The sequence below is a fragment of the Alexandromys fortis genome, unplaced genomic scaffold, assembly GCF_014885135.2.
Source record: "Alexandromys fortis isolate MF-2015 unplaced genomic scaffold, M_Fortis_MF-2015_v1.1 scaffold_87, whole genome shotgun sequence".
Taxonomy (NCBI): Eukaryota; Metazoa; Chordata; class Mammalia; order Rodentia; family Cricetidae; genus Alexandromys; species Alexandromys fortis.
In genome coordinates this window covers 2495387-2518910 of record NW_026067971.1, presented here as the reverse complement: position 1 = coordinate 2518910, position 23524 = coordinate 2495387, and the positions used below count along the sequence as shown (strand labels likewise).

Sequence of the window (23524 nt, the reverse complement as noted above, 5' to 3'; positions counted from 1 at the left end):
CTTAGCGCTGTGGCTCATACCTCTAGGATTTTTGTACCTCCAGGTCTAGTTTCGGTGGTTTATTATTTATTCGTGCATATGAGTGCTCTATCTGCAAGTATGCCAGCGTGACAGAAGAGAGCATCAGATAGAAAAGGGCACCAGATCTCATTATAGATGATTGTGAGCCAACATGTGGTTGCTGGGAATTGAACTCAGGACCTCCGAAGGAGTAGGCAGTGCTCTTAACCACTGAGCCATCTCTCCAGCGGTGTTTTATTTAATACTGTTCACATATGCAAGCAAAAGGTTCGATGTTGAACTGTTCTGCATTCTGCTTGGTAAGAGAGAGGTGACAGGTTCCAGGTGTCTTCATCTTGTAAGATGCACGTGGCACTGAGTATGAGAATCCACTTAATAGCTGGAGCAAGTGACAGACGGATAACATTTTCAGAGTTTTCCATAAGTGTAGAAATTATTAGGAGTGACATAGGAATGTTTATGGTCTAGTTGTAAATACTTGATTGGTTTGTTTCAATCTTATCTGCCTCCTCCATTAATTTTTCATCCTCATTCGTCATGACCCTTAGGCCAGTGGCAGTGTGAAAAGGGTCTGAAGGACTTGGCATGTGCCCAGCATGTGTTGTGCCATAGCGGGCTTCTAAGAAGCCAACTTTGAGGAGGATCCAGTATACAAGAAGGGGATTAGGGAATATCCTCAGAGTCCATCCCAATGGACCCAGTGTACAGGAAGGAGGTTGGGGATGTCCTCAGGGCTCATCCCTATGGATCCAGTATGCAGGAAGGGGGTTGGGGTGTCCTCGGAGCCCATCCCTATGGAAAAGAAGGGAACTGGGCACTGGGAAGTATCACACTAGTGTACTTTATTCTACATGGCTGGAGACAGAGTTTTTTGGCCAAATTTTATGTCACTGTTCGGCACTAATTTCAGGCTCATTTTCCCCCCAAAAAAATTCAGAAAATGCTAAGGTTTTTTTCTTACGGTTTGCTAGGAGATCTCCCAGTGGATGTTTACACATATCGCTGTTGTGCGTGACCTGGTGGACACACAGTACAAGGAGTATCAGGAGGTGAGCATCTGCAACACTGGCCCCGGTGTCCTGCACCCTTGGGTGAGACGTTTGCTGTCTCTTTTAAATGTCAAGTGCTTGTTCACAGCAAACCCCACTCCTCACGAAGCCATCAGCCTTCTTTCCTTAAACTATGACTAAAATATTTATTATATTTACTCAGATGACCTGGTTGCGTTTGTTTCCCAATTAGAACTTCTTTTCAGGTCGTTTGTGTTCTTTATCATTGAAAAGCACCCTGGCCTCTCTCCCTGCAGCGCCAGCAGAACGCTCTGAAGTACGTGACGGAGGAGTGGTGCCAGATGGAGTGCGAGCTCCTGCGGGAGCGCGGGCTGTGGGGCCCGCCCATCGGCTCCCACCTGGACAAGTGGATGTTAGAGATGACGGAGGGGCCCTGCCGAATGAGGAAGAAGATGGTGCGCAATGACATGTTCTACAACCACTACCCTTACGTGCCGGAGACGGAACAGGAGACCAGCGTGGCGGTGAGTCCGTCAGCCTTCGTGGTGGCTCCTTTTTTCTTGTTAGGGGATGACCTAACTATAGTTAGGTAACACTGTAACTAGAGGACTGTGTCTTATACCTGTGACATCACCATGAGGCAGAACACACGTTGCATGTTAAAGTGTGTTGTAGAACCTCTTTAGGTCCACCTTTTCATGTTTAAAATTGGAAGCGAGTTCTACCTCACAGGACTGTTAGGATTATGTCGGTTGAGTATTAAGAGAGTAGCGTCTACCACAGGGTAAGCACGCAGCAGCTCCTATCTCTCCTTGTGGGAGTCCAGGCTCCATTCATCTGTGGCTCCAACCCCTGTTCAATGTTGCCTAGGATGCAGGCCCATCCACAGTGCTGCCTAGAATACAGGTCCCTGCATCAACATCCATGCCTGTCCACAGATAAACAGAAAATGCAGCTCGTATGAGGTTGGAACACTTGAGATTGTAACAAGAAGGGTGTGCTGTCATTTTCTTACACCTGGATGTATTTGGAGACATGTCAAGTGGAGGAAGGGAGGTGCATAGAGGGAGTTCCCCCCCCCCATTCCCCTTCGTGTGACGTCAAAGGCAATGAGCAGAAGGAGTGTGGTAGCCAGGGAGCAGGGTGTGACCAGGCTGTAGTGGGACACTGACTACACTTAGCAGACCTGTTCACCGCTGAGGAACTAGAGCTGAAGGTGAAGTTTTATATGTTTCAGGATTCGTGTGCTCCTTACCAAAAGTGATAGAATTTGAAGTAACCATCTGTTGGTTTATGAAGTCGCTGCAAACTGTACAGTACACGTATAGTATCTCTTTTACCTCATATATGGTAGAATTTGTCAGTTTACAATTTTTTTTACAAGAGAATAAAGATTTTAGACTCTATTAATCAATAGTTCCTTAAAACTACTTTTCTCAATGTGTTAGTCCCATCAAGAACAACATACAGTGTCTTAAAGCGCTCTCTCTACCTCCAAATGTGGACACATTGTGAATACAGCAACCCCTGTATTCTGCAGGCTTTTCTAGCACCTGCTTTGTGAGAGCAGAGCAGAGCAAAGCAGAGCAGAGCAGAGCAGTAGTCTTTAGGTTTTGATTGTTGCCTTCATTAAGTCCTTAAGGGTTAAAGCCTAGTGTTGTTTGTCCCTGCCGTCCAGAACCGAAATAATCACACAGAAACTATAATATTTAAATCACTGCTTGGCCCATTAGCTCAAGCTTCTTATTAGCTAACTCTTACATCTTAATTTAACCCATTTCTAGTAATCTGTATATTGCCACATGGCTGTGGCTTACTGGCTAAAGTTCTATCAGGTTCCAGCAGGGCTACATGGCTTCTCTCTCAGTCCATCTTTCTTTCACCCAGCATTCGGTTTAGCTGTCCCGGCCTAGCTCTGTTCCCCTATAGCTCTGCTATAGGCCCAAGGAAATTCTTTATTAACCAAAGATATTCACACCATACAGAGGGGAATCCAACATCACCTCCCCTTTCTGTTTAAATGAAAAGGAAGGTTTTAACTTTAACATAGTAAAATTACATATAACAAAACAGGTATCAAGCAAGAATTATAGTTACAATATTTATATCTACTTTATCTCTTATCATAACTAAGGAAAACTATATTATTACTACCTACTCTTCAGCTCCATCAAAGACTCCAGAGGATGTAATATTACCTAAGTAAACAGAAAGTACATTGTAAGCAACTTGCAACACTCTAAAGATGACAGAGACATCTCACTGTCTGGACAGTCAGCCAAAGTTCTTCTGTACCGTTGGGGCGTCCATCTTCAGCCTACTGGTATCCAGCAGACTTTTTCATGAAGCAGGAAATCTCAAAGACAGTTCTGCCTATATTGGCAGTTTGTCATTCATGTTCTTCTGTGTCCTGCAGAATGTCTAGCAGGCTCTTTTATGAAGCAGGAACTCCAAAGGATGGTCTCACCTTTAGGCAAGTTCACAGTCATTGCTCTGTGGGAGGGACCTGCATGTCCTGTTTATGCAACACTTTAGGCAATAGCAGTTTCTTACTCAAATGGCTAGCAAACTCCATGAGGAGTCTCACCGATGCTTATCATCCTCTTGAAGTAATTGGTGCTGCCAGGAACAGACATGTCTCATTGTCATGAAAAGTCCTAATTTCTTAAAACATTAATTGCCATATTCTGAAGGTCTCTGAAAGATTTGAAAAATATCTAATTGAAACATATCCACAAGCTTGCCTATTATAGATGATGATGTATTAACCTTTTTCTTAATTATACATTACATTTTAAATGAACTGCACAATCACAATGCCTTAATCAAGAGCAGAAATATACATATAACAAGATTGACCTTAACCAATACAAATCTCTATAGCATATCCCCCTTTAAATATAAAGAAACATTTATAGACAATATTTGGGAATATGGGTATAGTTCTGTCCAAACTGCTTCCTGCTGTAATTTTTTTGAGGAGTGTACAAGGCAACCTTTCATTGGGTTGTGGTCTATCAAACCACATTAGCCTGGAATGAATCCACACATTCTCATCCTCTGTGGAAACAAAAGAAGAACCTCTTTTCCAAAGCAACATATCCTTAGACACAAATTCTGAAGTCAAGATACCTTTATAATATACATGCTGGTTTATCTTAGCAGCCCATACAATGAAATGTCTCTCTGTATTTAGCTTCTTCACAGTTAAAAAAAATTTTTTTTCAAAGAAAACACAATGATATACATAATCCAGACTCTCTGTGAATTCTTCATCTTTATTTGGCTTATTTTTTTTACTCATTTTATCTCTGTACTCTGACTCTTTAAACTTTGTTTTTTTTTTAAATGATTTACTTTCTCTCTATACTCTTCTCTCTCCCAAGACTACATACATTTATTCAACACTGTGACCCATTTAGAGGTCTTCTATATCTGAATCTGTCCTATTGTGTATCTGTAATTCTTTATTGTCCAGGAGCACTTCTTAAATATTATCCACTAAAAGGGGCAAAAGCCAGTTTTCTGGGTTCTGAAGGTAACATAGTGTGGACGAGCATTTCCTCTGGGGGAGGACTGCGGGGTGCAAGTGTGACACTCTGGGGGTGGGGGTATAAGAGCCATACGGAGTATGCTCTATTGAAGGTTAAGCTCCATATTCTCCACCCCTGCCCTCAGCCATGTTAAGTCTTTGGAAATAAAGGTCGTTTGACCTTTCTTTCAACTCCCTAAACTCATTGCTGCCCAACTTATAAAATATAGCCAGGCTACTTGCAGTTAGCAGGTGTGTATCGAGAGAAAACAGCTCCCAAAGACTAGTGACCAGCAGGACGAACCTTGTTCATCCAGAGTGATTTACGTTGTGTGTTCTGTTGTATAAGCTGTAGACTACAGTGGTAATTAAAAAGCTAATTCTACTTTAGATCTTTCTGTTAGAAATTAAATTAGTGATTATTTCTGCATTTTACTATGTCTTTGTTTATTAGACCTTGAGGACGGGGCAAGGAGGTTTTTTGGGGGAGGTAGGTTGAGACGGAGTCTTGTAGTCCAGGCTGACCTCACATGCAGACTCTTCCGCACCACTTCCTAAGTGCTGAGATCACAGGTGTGGATTTTATTGTGTGAGTGTTTTGCATGCGTGTGTATATGTGCACTATGTATGTGCCCAGGATTTTAGGAGGTGAGAGAGAGCATCAGACTCCCTACAACTACAGTTCTGGGTGGTTGTAGCCACCATATAGGTGTGAAGAACAGAACCCGAGCTCTCCCCACAGCCCCCAGTCAGTTGGTTCTTAAGCCCTGACAATCTACACACTAGGCTTTAAAATAGCTGAGCTGCTTGTCTAACTTTGAAGTTTGTTTATAAAATGTCTGATATGTTTGGTGATTCATGTGCCACAGACTTGAAAGTAAAAATATAAAATTAAAACAAAGAAACCTAAATAATTAGTGCCTTGACAAAGCTCAGCCGAAAAGGCGTTTCAGATTCTCGCTTGAACCCTCTCTGCACAGTGACTGTTTGGAAGGGTGAGACACTTCCCATAATGCAAGGAGCTGTGCTGGACGGCACTGCTGTTGTGTGGATTGTGTGTGCTCATAGCTGACATTAGGAAGTCAGTACAGGCTGCAATGAAACTGCAAAACCCGGACTCATGACTCTTGAGTCCTAAAGCAAGATAATAAGATCCTGGGCTGGCAAGGTGGCTCAGCAGGTAAAGGTGCTCGCCCCCAACCTGATGACCTGGGCCCAGTCCCTCAACCTTTGTGGTAGAAGGAGAGAGAACTGGCCTGTTGTCCTCTGTCCTGCACACATGCACTGTGATGCCTGTGGTACCACGCTAGCTCACGCATGCACGTGTGCGTGCACACACGTGCACACACACACACACATACATGAGTAACTAAATATTTTTAAAATAGGTTGGGTCATATTTTTCAAATTAACAACTTCAAATTTCAAATAAATGTGCTGTTCTTTGCAAACATTAGTGTGCTGAGTACGAGCTGCACAGGCATTAGCATGGGGTAGCGCCGGGCAGGAAGCTGACTGATTCTACATTTCCTTTTCTGACTAATGGACTCTGGTAGCTGCAACTGTGTTTTCATGTAGCTCTTCTAGGATTCGAACCTAAACGGCTCATGTGGGAAAGTCCATTACCAGCATGTTTAAAAGATAGTAAAGCTAAAAAGTATAAAATTATTTTCTAGAAATTTTAAGTGAGAAAAGTAGATTTCTGTAACCATAATAATAATGATGATGATAAATAATTTAGTATAGTTTTTTTCTATGTAAAAGGAAATTGAGATAATAACACTTTGTTGGCATCCTGGTCATGTTTGCCATTCATTTCTGGACTCTTTACACACCTCTGCCTGGGGCTCTGCAGTAGAACCTCCTTTCTCAGGGTTGAATTTTAAAAACTTTAAAAATTAAAGTGGGTTTTTCTTACTGCTGGGTAGAGCGCCTCAGTCCTCCAGTATTGGAAACCACAGGCCAGAGGATTATCTTGATTTTGGAGCCACTGTAATCTACATAGTGAATTTCCACCTGCCAGGACTTGGGAATGAGACCCTGTCCAAAAACCTGGAAACAGAGCTTTTACTTCCCCTGTGGCCGTCTCAGTGGGTTTTGGCAACTGTCTCCCATACCAGACCCCTCCCGAGGTCGGAATATGGCCATGTATTTTACAAGGCTCTGGTGTGAGGCACTTGCCTACTTTCTTGTGAAGTGCCAGAGTCCCGGAAACCATGTGAAGTGCTTGTAAGTTCCCTGGGGTCTACTCTGCCGAGGGAGAGTAAGAGAGGATCCTCAGACAGGAGTCCTGGCGAGCATGGCGACTGGGAAGGGCCGGTGGCTTCCTTCCTCCTATAACTGGCTGCTTCCTCCCTGTAGCCAACTGCTTCCTCCCTGTAACTGGCTGTTTCTGCATAGAAACTACACCAGGCCCTCAGCAGAATTGCCTCTTGTCAATTAGGTGACTGCTAATTCTTCTAAAGTTCTTTCCAGAAAAGCTGCTGTTGGGGCTGATGACACAGCCCGCATTCCCCTGGTGCCTTCCCCTGCTGCTGACTGGAAAGCAGGGAACCTGTATCTGGGCTTCCGTGGCAGGGTGGATGTCAACCAGTCAGCCCTGGTTGTGTGTACAGAGATGTAGATGACAAAGTAAATCACGTGTGTTGTATCAGCACAGACTTAGGATATGTGGGAGAAGAAATGTGCACAAGGTTGTTTCTTGGCGTGAATGTGTGTGTGTGTGTGTGTGTGTGTGTGTGTGTGTGTGTATTCTTTTTAAGTCATCCATGATAACAGCACTGCTCAAGTTTTGTTTTGCAATTTTTATGTCTGTCTGCTGTTCAGGGCACTGAAACTTTGGTATGTTTAAATTTTATTTAAAACCCTGCTCTTTGGTCAGCAAGGAAGTAACCGTATAAGCTCAGTGGTTGTGTAAGTGGCCGAGTAGGTCATGTTAATTCCCTTTGAGTTGAGTACATCCTCTGTATGTCTTATGGTCCTCAAGAAAATTTTGGTTTTGATATCTTTATATGCTTCCCCCCCCTGATGTGTCTATACTTAATACCCTGTTTTCAGTCTGAGATCCCAAGTAAACAACCTGAGGCTCCCGATGATGTCATTGCCCAGAAGGTAAAACACTAATTACCACAAAGGAATGCAGACTACTGGGGCTTTGTTCTTAGTGTACAGTAGACTAGAGACTAACTTTACAGACGAGTCTCCTGTGAGGTCCCTGGGCTGGAGACTTCTCCCCTTCCTCAGCTGCTCTGCACTCTTGGCGGGGACTTTTTGCTGCTCACTAACAGGCGGGGCTGTCACCTGACCCAGCGTGTGCTGCCTCACGCATGACTAACCCATTATGAGGCATGTTATTGATGGGCAGGCGGGCACCCTCGGCTTTTAAAATATATTGCAATTATTTTAAATGCTGAGAATGCAAGACTATCCCAATTAAATTGCTTTCTAGTCAGAAGAAATTAATCTAAAAACAAAGTGTATGATCACTTTTTTAATTGGCATGTATTTTTCTTTTTTTGTTTGTTTGTTGGTTTGTTAATTTTCTAAAAAGGTTCAGTACTTTCAATATAGATATAGAAATGTACCTCTTTTGGAAAGAGTCAGTAGCCAGATCTACACCCAATAATCCATTATTTTGCCCATCACTAACCATGCTATCATATCATCTTTGAAAACACGAGTAGTTTTGGCGGTGATACTCTGGTTACTGCCCAGCCTCCTCTACTTGCCGTCTACTAAGTTTGTCTTTCTGTTTCAATGACATATAAGCAATTTAGAGTTGAATATGATCATTTTGCTTCAAAGAGAATACCATAAAGGGGCTAAGTTTCTTGTCTTCATCTCATTTAAATGGAACACGCCATTTCCCTTGTTAGGTTGCCCGTCAGCTCCACTTCCCATTCCTGCGAGATCACTCCACATCCTTTGATATTTTCCAGGGTTGCACCATGTTTTCCTCCCCCCTGTCTGCGTAGCCCCCTCCTCAGTTTGCCCCAGATCTCAGTGACCCGGCTCCACACCTAAAATTAAAGGAAGGGCATTATGGCTTCAGTTAGGTATCTCATGTCTGGAAATCCTTTTAGTATTTCAGCCTAAGTATCTCACCCACCCAGGCACCTGCTTTCCATTTTAGTTGGAAATCAGTTACAAGAATGTGAAAAAAAAAAAATAGGATTTTTTTTAAAAGAAGATTGAATATCATACTTATAACAAAGGAGAACCAAAATGCTGTCTGAGGGGGAAGCATGCTTGGAATCTTCAAAGCCTGGGTGTTAGCAGTCATTATTCATAGACATTTTTAGAGATTTTGAGCCATTGCTTTCTCCTTGTATGTAATTTTAAGAAGGAAAACAAGTTTAGGTCATTTGGAAAACTCATTTTAGAATAAAGATGATACTAGGAAAGAAATGTCCTAGTATATCCAGAATATTGAATCTTTCCTTATATCTCTAGGTATTCATTTCTTCATCAGAATTAAGTTATATCTGTTCTTTAGTTATATGTTTCCAAATAGTGCCAGACAGTAATACAGACCAGCTCATCTTGCAGGCCAGCCAGAGAGTGCCACCTAGTGTTGAAGGTGTTTTCTGTGCCTAGTGATGCAGAGGTGGCAGGTGCTGGCTGTGTTTAGGTCCTGCAAGCTCCCGAAGTCAGCATTTGAGATTGTCCGCAGTGAACGAGCGCCCTTCAGTCTCCTCTGACAGACATCACTAACTTTTCCCCTGATGTGTCTAAAATGAATATCCCGCTTTCAGTTTGGTTGGTTCAATCCATGTTGCAGCCCGGTGTCCTTCATAACGGACAAGCTCTCCTCTGCTGTCCCCTAAGGTCAGCAGATCCAGAACTGACAGAGAACCGCACCAGCCCAGAAATGCTATTTGGTTAAACATGGTCTCTTTCTCTTGGAAAGGACAAAACTACCAATATGGTTCAATATATGTCACCTTACAAACTGGAGTTTTTAATGGAGCCACATAACCTGGAAGTCTGTGTATTTAATGTTTATTCACTTAGTCTACACAATAGCCCCTACACAATAGGAACACAGAGAAACCCTCACAAGCTTGTGTTGTACTGGTTGAAAATAACTCTGAGTCGTTTTCTCTTGTTATTTCTTAGAAACCGGCTCGGTACAGAAGAGCGATAAGCTATGACAGTAAGGAATACTACTTCCGCCTGGCCTCTGGGAACCCAGGCATTGTTCAGGATCCTATCGTAGAGAGTTCAGAAGGGGAAACCACCCAGCAAGAACCAGAGCACGGAGAAGACACCATCGCCAAGGTCAAAGGTCAGCCTCCTCTTTGAATCTGATTTCAAATCATTTGGAGCATTCCTTCCATGTGACTTCACATGTAAATATGAGCATTTGCAAACAGGAGGGCCAACTATAAACATGTCTGTAGACACTTGACCACCGCAACTGAAAGGCTGATGTGTGAATGAGAATTGAAGAGACTGTCTCTATTCCCTATAGATAGGTCAGGTTTATAGTCATTAGAGTCATTCTCTTTTAAATTTGTAAGTTTTCTCAAGGCAGAGATTTTCATTTTGTGTGATGTGTTAGTGTGCCCATATACCTAGTTATGTGTGGCACAAGCACACACGTGTGCTCATGCACATGGAAGCCCAGGTCATCCACAGGCATAGCTTCTCAGAAGCCTTCCACCTTGCTCTCTGAGCTCTCTCTCATTGGCCTGTAGCTCGCTAGTTCTGTAGCTCAGCTAGTAGGCTGACTGGCCAGCAAGTCCTGGGAATGCTCCTGGCTCAGCTACACCAGTTCTGGGGTTACACATGTACAACATTACCCCCAGTAAAGTATTTCTTAATTTTAGTTCATCTGTTCCTGTCCTGTTCCTTGTGACTCATTGTTTGACGAATTTCATTCATGAAGAATCACATTGCTACTTTGGGTGAGGCTTGGCATGGTCTCCCTGAGCCCTCTGAGTTCTAATGCGTGTAGTATGCCATCCCCATGTGTGTGGCAGGGACTGTCATTAGCCATTCACTCACAGCGCCTCCCCTGTGCTACTCAGATGAACAACACGTTCTTGCCACTACTTACGCTAGCTGCTTGTTGCCTTCATCCGACTTCTCGGAGAATTGACTGTGTGTGATTGCGGTCATTACCAAATTTAGCCCTCCAACAAACCTCTGAGCTAGGTAGACTCCTCCCCAGTTTTATAATGGAGAAAACCGTGGTGCACAAAAGGCAGATAATTTCCCGGAGTCATGCAGGGTTGAATTCCCAAGCCTTTGCTGCTGACCCTGAAGCAGTGCTGCAGGCCTGTGCTCTCCTGGAGATGTATAACACAGACTGTGTGTGCGTAGCCTTTGCTGCCGTGACAACACATGACGAGTAAACTCAGAGCGGAGGTTTCAGAGTCTCCTGTCGTGGCTGCTGCCATTTTTGAGGTCTGTGGCAAGACCACAGGTACCACGTGGGAGAGCAAAGCTGCTCACCTCATGCAGCCACAAAACAGATAGGAAGTGTCTAAATATCCCCTCCTGGGGTACATCTCCTAATGACCTAATTTTTCCCACTGGGCTCACTCTAAAAATTCCACCCTCTCCCCAGCACCATCCTAAGGCTTTAGCCCATGGGCCTGTGGAGGCCACCTGACCCATAACCTACTCTGGAACTAAACTGTTCCCCGCGTGATCCCGTTGGTTTCTGCACTGCAGGCCTGGTTAAGCCTCCCCTGAAGCGCTCTCGGTCCGCACCTGATGGAGGCGATGAGGAGACCCAGGAGCAGCTACAAGACCAGATCGCTGAGAGCAACTCCATAGAAGAGGAGGAGAAGACAGACAATGCCACCTTGCTGCGCCTGCTGGAGGAAGGAGAGAAGGTACTGTGTGTGCTTCTGAGGAGCGAGTGTGCTAAGGTAGCAGCAAAAGACAAGGAGCAAGAGAGCGCAGGCGCAGGGCGACTGAGGGTTCTGGCCGCCCTGCACTCTACAGTGCAGACTCATCAGAAATGGAGTGCATGGTTGACCTCTGCCTCTCTCTTCTGCCCCCCCATTAGACCACACTCTCTGCAGGCCTGGTCAGTCTGCAGACAAGCCATCCTGCTGTCCCCGCCATGATGTGCCTTCCCCTCTGCATCTCTATCACTGTGGTCATCATGCAAACTGCACCAGCTGATCAGTGCCCTCACCTCCCGCTTGTATTCACTCCGTTCTCCCTCACACACAGGAAGCTGTCTGCCTCCTCGGTTCTGCCCGCTCCACTGCTTGTAGCCTGAGCACCTGCCACAGCCTGAGCGTCTGCTGCAGCATGCATGCTGCACTCATTGAATGCACCGTGGTTTTAGCTCTGAACTTTGCTCATGCTGTTTCTTCTGACAGCTCCCCCAACTCCCCTTCACCATAAGGTTCCAGCTAGTAACATCTGTGTGTCCATTAGTCTAGAAGTCTGTAGCCCACATGAGGACACTTGCCTGCTCAGCCTCACTAAGGTGCCCCTCCCCCTGGGCTTGCAGACTGCCTAATAGCGATCAGCTATTCCCTTATTATAATCGTTTGTTACTGCATCTTCTCTTCCTGGTGTGTTCTTATACTCAGGCACTGTTTCCTATCCACATCCCATCACCTTATATGACTCCAATCATAACAAACTCACAAACCTTCCTGCAGTAATTAGCCATAGGAAGAAAGGTGGATAAATAGGTTACTATATCATGAATTCGAATATCACCCTTCTTGAAAGGCTGTCCTTAGTTTTGCCTGTTGTGTTAAGTCCTCATACAGCCCCAGAAATCTAACCAAATCATGAGAAGCTGGTGTGTAATTGAGGCAGTTCTGCTCAGATATGTGCTCTGCATAACCTTGAATGAAATTATCAAAGAAAAAGAGCTGTGTGAAGATGAAAATGCACCGTTCAGAAGACAACAGGAGAGGGAGGCGCCTGTGGCCCTGGCCCTTCAGTGTCTCCACCTGGATGCTGCTGTTCGTCACTGTGGTTTTAGTGTTGAAAACTCAGAAGCTTATGTGCCCAAGATGTCAGTCTGTCATTTCCTCCGTCCCATCCTCCTCTCCTCCCCATTTATATTACAGTAGCTATTTTAAAGAAAGTCAAACAGCTGAGGGCAGAGCTCAGCAGTAGAATAGGTGTCTAACATGCATGGAGTCTTGGGTTTCATCCCCAGCACCATAAGGAAAACAAATTTAAATATGTCTATGCCTGGGGATATAGCTCACTGGGTAGAGTAACTTTGCACACAGGAAGTTCTGGGTTCAATCCCCAGTCCTAAATAAGTGTGATAAAGTAGTATAAGGCTGGAATCCTAGCATTCAGGAAGTGTAGGTAGGAGGCTTTGGAGTTTGAGCCCAACCTGGCTGTCTTAGTTAGGGTTCCTATTGCTATGAGGAGACAGCATGACCATGACAACTCTTACAAAGAAAAACACCTAATTGGGGGCCTACAATTTCGGAAGTTTATTCCATTATATTCATGGTGCAACATGCAGGCCTGACCGTGCTGGAGAAGAGGCTGGTAGTCCTTGACCTGCAGGCAACTGGAATTAGCCTGGGACGCTGAGTGTAGCTTGGGCACATGAGACCTCAAAGCCTGCCTCCATAGTGATACACTCCCTCCAACAAGACCACCCCTCCTAATAGTCCCACTCCTTTCGGGGGCCATTTCTTTCAAACCAGCACACTGGCACACATGAGACTACGTGTTACCATTCATGGCATGGGTGACCCAAGGCTGGTCCCACAACTGTGGCCCCAGCGGGTAGGAGACAGACATGTCATGCAGAGAGAGAGCTGGGGTTTGTTTAGCGAGTATTGGGAAGGGTATAAGAGTAAGGAGTTATGGGATGGAGTGGGACAGAGAAAGAGGAAAGAGCAGGGAGAGGCAGAGACTGCCTCTTCAGAAGAAGGATGGACAGAGAGATGGAGGGGAGGCAAGATCCAAGATCTACCTGTCTCAGCAGGAATGGGGATATTGGGAGTCGGCAGGGCTTGTTTCTTACAGGGACAGGGTACCCAGGTGACACGGCAGGCCAGCAGATTACAATACTCAACAAAAAAAATCTTTTAAAGTTAAAAGAAAGATTATTTGTGACTTTCTTTGTAGATTCAACACATGTACCGCTGTGCTCGCGTCCAGGGCCTGGACACCAGTGAGGGGCTACTGCTGTTTGGGAAAGAGCACTTTTATGTGATTGATGGATTTACCATGACAGCAACCAGAGAAATAAGAGACATTGAAACTTTACCTCCAAAGTAAGTAAATGAATGAAGAGACATAGGTAAAGCTGCCTTTAGATGACAGAAAATGTGTTTGCGTTATTTCTTTTTAATCCCAAGCCTGTGTCCTGAGTAACTTTATCTCTCAGTTTGTGTGTGCCTCCGGCCAATACTGTCATTTCCACTAAAAAAGGGGGGGGGAGTTCTTGTTCATCAAATGGTAATTACATTTTATGTCTTTCCATTATGAGCATTGGATACCAAGTTACAGTCATTGTTAACCTGGTGTTTTAGTTACTTGTTCTCTTTCTGTGATAAAGAGCATCGCCAGAAAAAGCAGTTTGGGGAGGAAAGAGTCAATTTGCCTTACATTTCCCTGTCCAGATCCCTCCCTGAGGGAAGTCAGGGCAGGAACCATGGAGGACAGGGCAGGAACCATGGAGGAGGGCTGTTATTGGCTTTTTCACCAAGGCTCACTCAGCCTGCTTTCTTATACAACCTAGGACCACCCACCTGCCCAGGGGATGGCACTGCCCACAGAAATCAAGAAAATTCCCCACAGACTACTCTTGCAGACATGTTTGCACCACTGAGACTCTCCTCCCAGATGGCTCTAACTGTGGCAAGCTGATAGACTGACCAGCACACATATATTTATATGTTCATTCTCAATTGTGAGATCACTGGTGAAGTCATTGACGCAGGGTGGAGAGATGGCTGGGAGGGTAAAGGCGCTTGCTGCTGGAGCATGAGAGCCTGAATTGATATTCCCCGGACCCACATGACCAACACAAGCATGACCACACAGGCACCTGTTACCCCAGTGCTGTGGGGACCGAGCTAGGGAAATTGCTAGGGATTTGTGGCTACTAGCCGTTTTCCCTGTCTCAGAGGAGTGAGGCAGAGAGAGATTCAGCACCTGAAGTCCTCCGCTTGTGCTGTGCACCAGCATACACACGTGCAAAACCATGCTACACATGTACACACTTAGACATACGCACGTGCCTGTGTACCAGCATACACACGTGCATATACACGCTACACATGTACACACTTAGACATAGGCACATGCTTGTGTACTAGCATACACACGTGCATATACACGCTACACATGTACACACTTAGACTTAGGCACATGCTTGTGTACCAGCATGCATATACGTGCTACACATGGATGCACCTAGACATATGAGCACATGTCTGTGCACCAGCATATACACATGCATATATAAGCTACACATGTACACACTTAGACATATGTATGTGCCTGTGCACCAGCATGCTTTTACATGCTACACACGTACTCACCTAGACACATTGCACACATGCATATAAACCCTACACATGTGCATGCGGTGGTAGGAGCACATTCAGAAACTACACTCTTTAATAAAAGACCAACCCTGTACTTTGAGTTTCCTGGAAGTGGGGTAACCAGAGCCCACACGGGATGACTAGCTGGGCTCTTTTCCATCTTCCTTTCCTTCCCCGGTCATGGGGTCATTGTAGGTACTAGAGCAGTAAGTGGTTAGAACACACAGGTGGGCTTTTGTCTCCTCTTCAGCATTCTGAGCACCTAACACTACAGTTAATGAGACAGGGCCTCTGTGTTCCTAGAGGATATCGCAAATAATTAAATAATTGCTTTCTTCACCAGTCTCGGCCATGCTATGACTCTAATGAGCCCTCTTTATAAAAAATAAAAACAAAAAAACCTTTGTAATCATGTTTTATGATTCTTGAAAAATAAAATGAAGCCATGTTTTGTAACTCCTCTTATAAAGTTAGATCTATATTAAAATGTTTTAAGTCTTTTTATTCTGCTTTGGAAAGAAATAAAGCGTATGTTACTGGCTTAGACCCTGTCCAACTGCTTAATAGAAAGGCTAATCCAACAAAAATAAACTCTTCGAAAGGGGTTTCCTTGTTCACGGGAGACAGTAGAGTGCTCTCCTAACCACATTTCTAGCTGGAGATTCTGTATGTTGTCTCCCGTCCTGGCCCTGTGTTGGAAATGGTGTCTGCTTCATTAATCAATGAGTTTATCCACCTACTGTTGTGTTTTCTTTGCTCCCTTTTCTCTTGGCTACTCATAGTATGCATGAGCCGATTATCCCTCGGGGAGCCAGACAAGGCCCCAGTCAACTCAAGAGAACATGCAGCATTTTTGCGTATGAAGACATCAAGGAAGTGCATAAAAGGAGGTACCTCCTGCAGGTGAGTTGGTTTCCCCCCATTCCCGGTGTGAAAATGTATTATTTTAAATGGATCGGTATGGTGATAACTGCAGCATCCACACTGCTCCTGGAGACTCGGAACCCAAGGGTCATGGCCCTTAGGATGCTTCTGTGTTTCCTTAAACAGTCTGAGTTCTACTGCACCTCCAGTGTGCATCTCTAGTCTTCAAGTGCACATTTTGTCCTTTCATGTAAAAAGTACATCCTCTTCATTTTAGGAACAGAATCTTTAAGTTACTATTTATCATTTTGTTTTTAAAGATCTCTTTAATTTTGAGAAGAATAGGAAAATTCCAGTAGCTGGGCAGTGGTAGCTCATGCCTTTAATCCCAGCACTCAGGAGGCAGAGGCAGGCAGATCTCTGTGAGTTCGAGGTCAGCCTGGTCTACAAGAGCTAGTTCCAGGACAGGCTCCAAAGCTACAGAGAACCCTGTCTTAAAAAAAAAAAAAAGAAAAAAAGAAAAAAAGAAAATTCTTTGATCACATGGCTTAATGTACAGAGGATTCATGAGTCTAAAATATTTTCCAGTGGAGAAATTCATCAACCTTGTAGGACTCCACGGTGGGGAAGTTGGTGTGTCTGTTATGGTCTGTTTCATAATTTATTTTTCTCTAACCATTTCAGCCTATCGCTGTTGAAGTTTTCTCTGGGGATGGACGGAATTACCTCCTGGCTTTTCAAAAGGGAATTCGGAATAAAGTCTACCAAAGGTGAGGAATCCCTTATTCGCTGTTGTGGGAAGAAATGGGAGGGGGCCCATTGGCAGCCTGTTCTGCTAGGTGCATAAAATCCAGACTCCAGGCCAGTGAGTCTATGTCTTTGTAGTGTTCTTTTTATTTCCCAGCCTCTTGAAATGGGATTCCTCCTCCTCCTAGCTTTTAGGATGGTGCCAGTTCCCTCATGAAATAGCTTTTCTCCCTTCTGGTAACTTAGAGTGAGAACTGAGCCATCTCTCCAGCCCACTAAAGCATTGTTTTTTAGTCTCAGACTTTGTGATTAAAGAGCCTTTGACAGTTGTAAAAGCACTTGATCCTGAACCCAGAACCCACAAAACGTAGAAGAGAAGCAGCTCCACGGCTGTCCCTTTAGCCTCCGCATGTGTGCCTTTGCACATGCATTGTACATACATGTACACAATAATAATAAATCAAGTAAAAGTTGAAAAGTAATACTTTTGGGTTCTAAATGTTCCACTTTTCTCCTTACCTTTCTGTGGGGCTCCAGAGTGAGTTCCCATAGAAATAGGATCCTCTTGAGAGTCTTCACAGCCCTGGAAAAGAAGTTGAATGCCTTCATTGTTGAAAAAGTAGCATAGCGGCCGGGCGATGGTGGCGCACGCCTTTAATCCCAGCAGGAGGCAGAGGCAGGCGGATCTCTGTGAGTTCGAGACCAGCCTGGTCTATAGAGCTAGTGCCAGGACAGGCTCCAAAGCCACAGAGAAACCCTGTCTCGAAAAAACAAAAAAAAAAAGAAAAAAGAAAAAGTAGCATAGCTGCTAAAACTGCTCATCAGTTCTTAGTATGTTTTATCATTGGTGAAACATCTAAGTTATTTCTGGAGTTTTTCATTTAATATTTTTGAACCATTTTTATGTTCTTTATTTGACCATAGGTAACTAAATGACAGAAACCAAAACTGTAGATAGCAGAAGACTTGTGTGTGGCACAGAAATGACATGTTGTTCAAATATAGTCCCTAGACTCTTTTCCTGTGCGAGGGCTGACCGAGTGACACCCCACCCACTCGTCTGACTTCAACTCTCCTTTGAGATTTGAGACATAGACTGATGTCAGGAGCAACTCTGCAAAAGCTAACAGTAGTGCAGGAAAGTTGCACCTTGCATGTCCCGTTCAGTTAGTTTGGCTGTGTCGTGCTTACTGTCAGGTGACTACTTAGTTGCAGACACTCATTAGCTCTTCATTTTTTGACTCAGTTTCCCCTTCCCCACTTCATGTAACAGCACAGATGCTGTGGGCCTCTGTGTCAGCATCCTGGTCACAGGGTCAGGCGCAGTAAAGATATGGGGGTTGCCCTTGTTTCTAGGGCTCCATGTGGCCCCTACTGAGACTTCATTTGCACTTTTAAATTTTTTAGGTTCCTGGCAGTTGTGCCATCTCTCACTGACAGCTCAGAGTCTGTCTCCGGTCAGAGACCAAACACCAGTGTGGAACAAGGGTAAGCCATGTATTGATGTTCAAATCATTTCTTTGTGAAATCAAGGTGACATATATCTAGAGAGAATTATTCGGTGTTCAAAATACAAGCTTTTATTCTTTCATTTAGTGCTGTATGTGAATATTTCTCATCTTCAAACTCTCCTTGGAAATATAACCTTTAGTATTCATCAGATGTATAAAGCATTCTCTGACTTTCTGATGGGACCTTTTCCAGGTTTTCTTATAGTACTAAAGAACACTTTGTTTTGAATGTATAAAATGTCTATAATAAAGTGAAGTGTATAAGTTCTAAGGTGATGCAAGATTAATAAAAACTCAGAGACAGAAATTGGGGTTCAACCTAAAGATTTGAAAAGCAAAGCAGCCAGCCACTGGCTCTCACTTCGACCTCAGTCTGAAATGGCTATCCTGCCTCCAGGAATCTCCTAATGAGACTGTGTCTGAGAGCTGCCTCCTCCCATTTTATAATCCTCTCTAGAGCTGGGATTAAAGGTGTGTGCTACCTCTGCCTGGTCTGTAAGGCTGACCAGTGAGTCTGTTTTACTCTCTGATCTTCAGGCAAGCTTTATTTATTAAAATACAAATGAAATGCCACTACACTAAGGCTCTTGATATACAAAACCAAATTGATACACAAGAAATTCTCCATTTGTATCCTGCCCTTATTAGACTGATTTCTTTTACTGAATAGATACCAGCTTTCTGCATTAGTCACTTAAACTTCAGATTTAAATTATGCTTTTTTGCTTTCATTAAGAGTACACTTGCACTCTGTCAACTGACTGAGCTACCCCTCTTGTGTGCCCACTTTTCCTTGAGTTCCTGTCGTCAGCTGACAGGATGTCTCTATAATGTGGTCTTGATTACACCTCTCCTTCTACAAATTTCCCAGCCTTCCTTCCTCTTTTGTTCTCTGGTCTTTAAATTTAAACTCCCTGGCTCTGGGTACAAACCCATCACCCTTGCCTCCGAGCTCCCCCATGGCTCCAGCATCACCCTTGCCTCTGGGCTCCCCCATGGCTCCTTTTAATCAGAGGATCCTCTGGGTGCTGCAGTCGTTTCAAGAATCCATACATTCAGTTTTGTTTGCCGTCATTCTGTGACAGGCCACCTGGGAAGAAGTGGTGTTGTGAGACTAAATAAATCACACACACACACACACACACGGTGTAAAAACTTAATAGAGTTTTTTACAAATGAATTTTCTTTTCAATCTGTGCACATCAGAATACATTAAGTTAATAAAAAGTTGCTTTTATTTTTCTTTAATCAGTAGCAAATAAAAATCCTCAGTACATGCTTTTGTACTCAGAAACAGGTCCTAAAAGCTCCACACATTTTTGTTGTCAACATAAATACAGGAAGGGGAGCGTTTCAGTACTGAGGAATGTTCTGGTCCTTCCCAGGGATAGTCCGCATGTTCACTTTGCCTGGTGGAAAGACTTTATAAATGTAGAAAATGGTACCTGTACCACCGAACCTGAGTTGTGCCATCTACCTCCCTACCTCCCCTTCAGATAATAAAGGGGATAGCCAGTGACTCTTGGACCAATGGTTTATTTTTTAATGCATAGTTCAGATAACCTTATAGAGCAATGCTAACCTGTCACATTCTCATACCGTCAATCACTTACTTCAGGAGCTGCATCACCTACTGTGGTTACAAGGTTGGATTCGATCAGGGTTTTCCAGGTCTTTTACCCATGGTGGATAATGCCTTGTATACACTGTGCTACGTCCCCCAGCACTAAGGCTAAATCATGAATAGTGAAACACAGTTCATAGAAAAAAATGCCTCCCTTGCTGTATGTTGTGACTTCTGAATTTTCATTTGCTTCAGCTATTTCTTGTTTCAAAGTGCTTCTCACAGTCCTATAAAATGATTCATGGCCCACATGAACAGATCCGTTCTGTGGGCTGGACATGTGTCAGCTGGAAAGCTGTTCGGACTGAAAACTCTGACCTGCAGCTGACTGTCTTCTGTGTTTAGGTCTGGATTGCTCAGTACTTTGGTTGGCGAGAAGTCTGTGACCCAGAGGTGGGAGGTAAGCACAGCACACAGAAGGTTCCTTGTGCCTCCTAGGTCACGGTCCATAAATGTAGCCACAGAGGAGAGATTTTGCTTTTATGGGAAACCTTTTTTTATGTCCATTTTTGCATATAAAAAAATTTAAACAGCAAAACTAATTACTCACTCTAAGATGTGTCCCTTTATTGTCTTTCCTAAGAGAGGTGAAATCAGCAACTTCCAGTATTTGATGCACTTGAACACTCTGGCCGGCAGATCCTACAATGACCTCATGCAGTACCCCGTCTTCCCCTGGATTCTCGCAGACTACGACTCGGAGGTGAGCTTCCAGTTATTACCCGAGTGTAATACATTTTCATAAATGAGGGAAGCTTCAGTTCCCCTGTGCTTCTTTGCGGTCTACTGTTCCCTCATCGGCACAGGCACTATATGAGGAAGACAAGAGGGCATTTAGTGTGGGTACATTGGGCATATAGAATATACCAAAGGTTAGATAATGAGAGTCCCTCCCTTGGTGCTAGGCACTGGCTCACCATGTCTGTTCAGTTTCCTTTGGTGCTGATCAGTTTGCATCCATTGGAAGTGTCCGAAATTGCCTTTGCAGATTGAATTGTTGTCTAGAAAACCATGGGAGTGGCCCTTCCTGTAAAATAGCACCGCTGCATAGGGGGACTGTTTCCTGCTTTCCTGAGAAGCATGGGGGATTCTCGTAACTTGGGGCTCCAAGTCAATGGCTTGCAACACTTGTTCTCACTTCTGTCTGCTGACACTTCCTGTCTGGACACTGGATCTGATGCAGCAGGAGCCAACAGAGTAAGGCAGGATTGGCGTTTGTAAGCAAGGAGGAGAAAGATTGGTCACTCTCAAATCAGACATCCACCTAACTTTGTCTCTTGCTAGAATCAAGCTGCCTAAATGATCAGAAATTTTACATGTCATATTCTAGAGAAATTGAAGCTTTTGTCCTCAGAAAGGTGCTAGCCTGAGGTACACTTGATGCGTGAAGCTAATTCAGCTGGGTGAATGAATACATTTCAAGGGGAAATGATTCGTGAGGTGAAAATATTCCAGTTCTTCTGAAAAAGAAAATTTTAAATTACAAATTGTAGAGTGTTAGAAAAACAAAACCAGTGCATTTTTGTGCGGAGGTAGTAAGGGCCCTCACTTCTTGATACAGGTGTAACCCCAGCTCTGTGACATCATCTTAAGATATGACACCTTCTTCCATGCTGCCATCCATCAGTGGCCGAGCATCCTGCTCTCCCTTCCTTCTGCCCTATCAACACTGCCAGGCACCCCTTGAGGAATGAAGTAAAAGGAAGTAGAAGGGGCGGGAGGAAACCTAGAAAGACTCCGTCCTCCAAATGGGAGCTTTTGGTCTGCAATGTCCTTTTGTGTCCTTGTTAAGAAGTAAAAGTATCTCCCTGTTACCTTCCTTCCTACAACTGGAATCCCAAGTGTCTTCCTGTGAAATGCATAATTCCCAAAACATTTGTCGAGCGGGACCGCTCTGAATGTAAGATGTGTAAACGGCACACACGCAGTTGTTCCTGCCTCTAATGTAAGATGTGTAAACGGCACACACGTGGTTGTCTCTGCCTCTAATGTAAGATGTGTAAACGGCACACACGTGGTTGTTCCTGCCTCTAATGTAAGATGTGTAAACGGCACACGCAGTTGTTCCTGCCTCTAATGTAAGATGTGTAAACGGCACACGCGGTTGTTCCTGCCTCTAATGAAGATGTGTAAACGGCACACACGGTTGTTTCAGTCCGGCACACAGATAGGGTCACTGCAGTCACAGTTGCTGTATCCACACTGAGAAGGGTGCCTGGTAACTCAGCATTGGGTTTTGTTTCATATTTCAGGAGGTTGATCTTACTAATCCCAAGACATTCAGAAACCTGGCTAAGCCAATGGGCGCACAGACAGATGAACGGCTGGCCCAGTATAAGAAGCGGTATAAGGACTGGGAGGACCCCAATGGTGAGGCACTCTTTCTGCCTTTAGCTTCGTTTTTGCTTTCAAAAGTCAACACTGTTTAGTGCTCTGACACCTGTGAATATGCCTGCAAGCTGCTGGTGTGCATGATTGCTGCTTGTGTGTTATGTGTGAACAGCTGCACATGTGTGATTGCTGCTGGTGTGTTACGTGTGAACAGCTGCACATGCGTGATTGCAATCAAAATTCAATTTTCATGCCAGTTTGTGGCCATCTCTAAGGTGTTTGAAGCTGTCTGCAGAACCCTGACAGGAAACTATCTCCTCTGTCTTGGTCTCTACTAATATTTAGTCCAGAACTACACATTTATTGCGTTTCCTTTAATTTCATTTAGGTACTTTTTAAAAAGCTTTTCATTTGAAGTTATGAATTGATGAAATTTGTAAACTATACGATTTATTATATTTAGTGACTTGGATTTTCCCTCAAATACATAAAGCAAAGGGGGAAACTTGACTTTAAGCCTATTTATATGCCTGTGCCCGTTTTCTTTCTGCCCCCTCCCCACCCGACTGCCAAGGAAGATACACAATAATGATACGTACTTCTGCACTGCATCTGTCGATAACTTCATAGAAACAAGTAGCCATCAAGTGGGTATTCTGCTTCTCAGGAGAGAATCCAGCAGGCTTGTCCTCGGTGCCTGCCAGATGGGATGTACCTGAGGCTAGTGGGGCTGAAGTGGCCCTGCTGTCCGTCCCTGGCATTGGCTGCATTTGGTGTCCCGGTTACCTATCACAATTGCTAACATTTCCAAACCTTGTGATTTGATTAACACCAAGTTTACTTTTCTTATTTCCTTTTGTTTTAATGATGCCCCAACTGTCTGGAGCAGGAGAAACTCCAGCATACCACTACGGCACCCACTATTCGTCAGCAATGATTGTGGCCTCATATCTGGTCAGAATGGAGCCTTTCACACAGATATTCTTACGGCTTCAGGTAAAACTCAAATTCTGAATTTTTACCATTCTAATTCAGTCTACTTTCATTTAAAATCGTCTTTTCTTAAAAAAATGTGACCTTAAAAGGAGCACTATGGAGCTTTAGTAGTGACAAGTTGGTGATTCAGAGCTGAGCTGAGAGCTGCTAAGCTTAAATTGATAAATAAACCAAGATTCATTTAGGATGAGCACGTGCCAGGACCCTGTAGTTAAAGGAAACAGCATGAATATTCCAGCGTGTGGGGAGGGGAGGGGCTGGGAGGGTTCAGCAAGTGTTTTATTTTCAAAGGCCCTATTCTGTGCCCATGGTTATAATCGCCTCCTCCATATTCTCTCTGTGGTCAGAACATGCCCGCTGACGACCCCCCCCCCCCCCCCCCC

General features: G+C 44.2%; 1 protein-coding gene across 8 annotated transcripts in view; it reads left to right on the top strand.

Moving 5' to 3' along the window:
• The window catches only part of Wdfy3 (WD repeat and FYVE domain containing 3), a 225497-nt gene that overhangs the window by 179020 nt on the left and 22953 nt on the right, over positions 1-23524 (top strand). For 7 of the 8 annotated variants that reach the window (XM_050155577.1, XM_050155582.1, XM_050155580.1 and 4 more), the window contains 13 exons: positions 993-1070; positions 1328-1555; positions 7621-7674; positions 9682-9850; positions 11245-11408; positions 13642-13790; positions 15851-15971; positions 16617-16702; positions 18087-18167; positions 20160-20214; positions 20398-20517; positions 22067-22184; positions 23035-23141. In XM_050155577.1, the coding sequence (XP_050011534.1) occupies positions 993-1070; positions 1328-1555; positions 7621-7674; positions 9682-9850; positions 11245-11408; positions 13642-13790; positions 15851-15971; positions 16617-16702; positions 18087-18167; positions 20160-20214; positions 20398-20517; positions 22067-22184; positions 23035-23141 (1530 nt within the window). The remainder of the gene's footprint in view (positions 1-992; positions 1071-1327; positions 1556-7620; positions 7675-9681; positions 9851-11244; positions 11409-13641; positions 13791-15850; positions 15972-16616; positions 16703-18086; positions 18168-20159; positions 20215-20397; positions 20518-22066; positions 22185-23034; positions 23142-23524) is intronic. The other variant, XM_050155581.1, reaches the window with a different exon arrangement.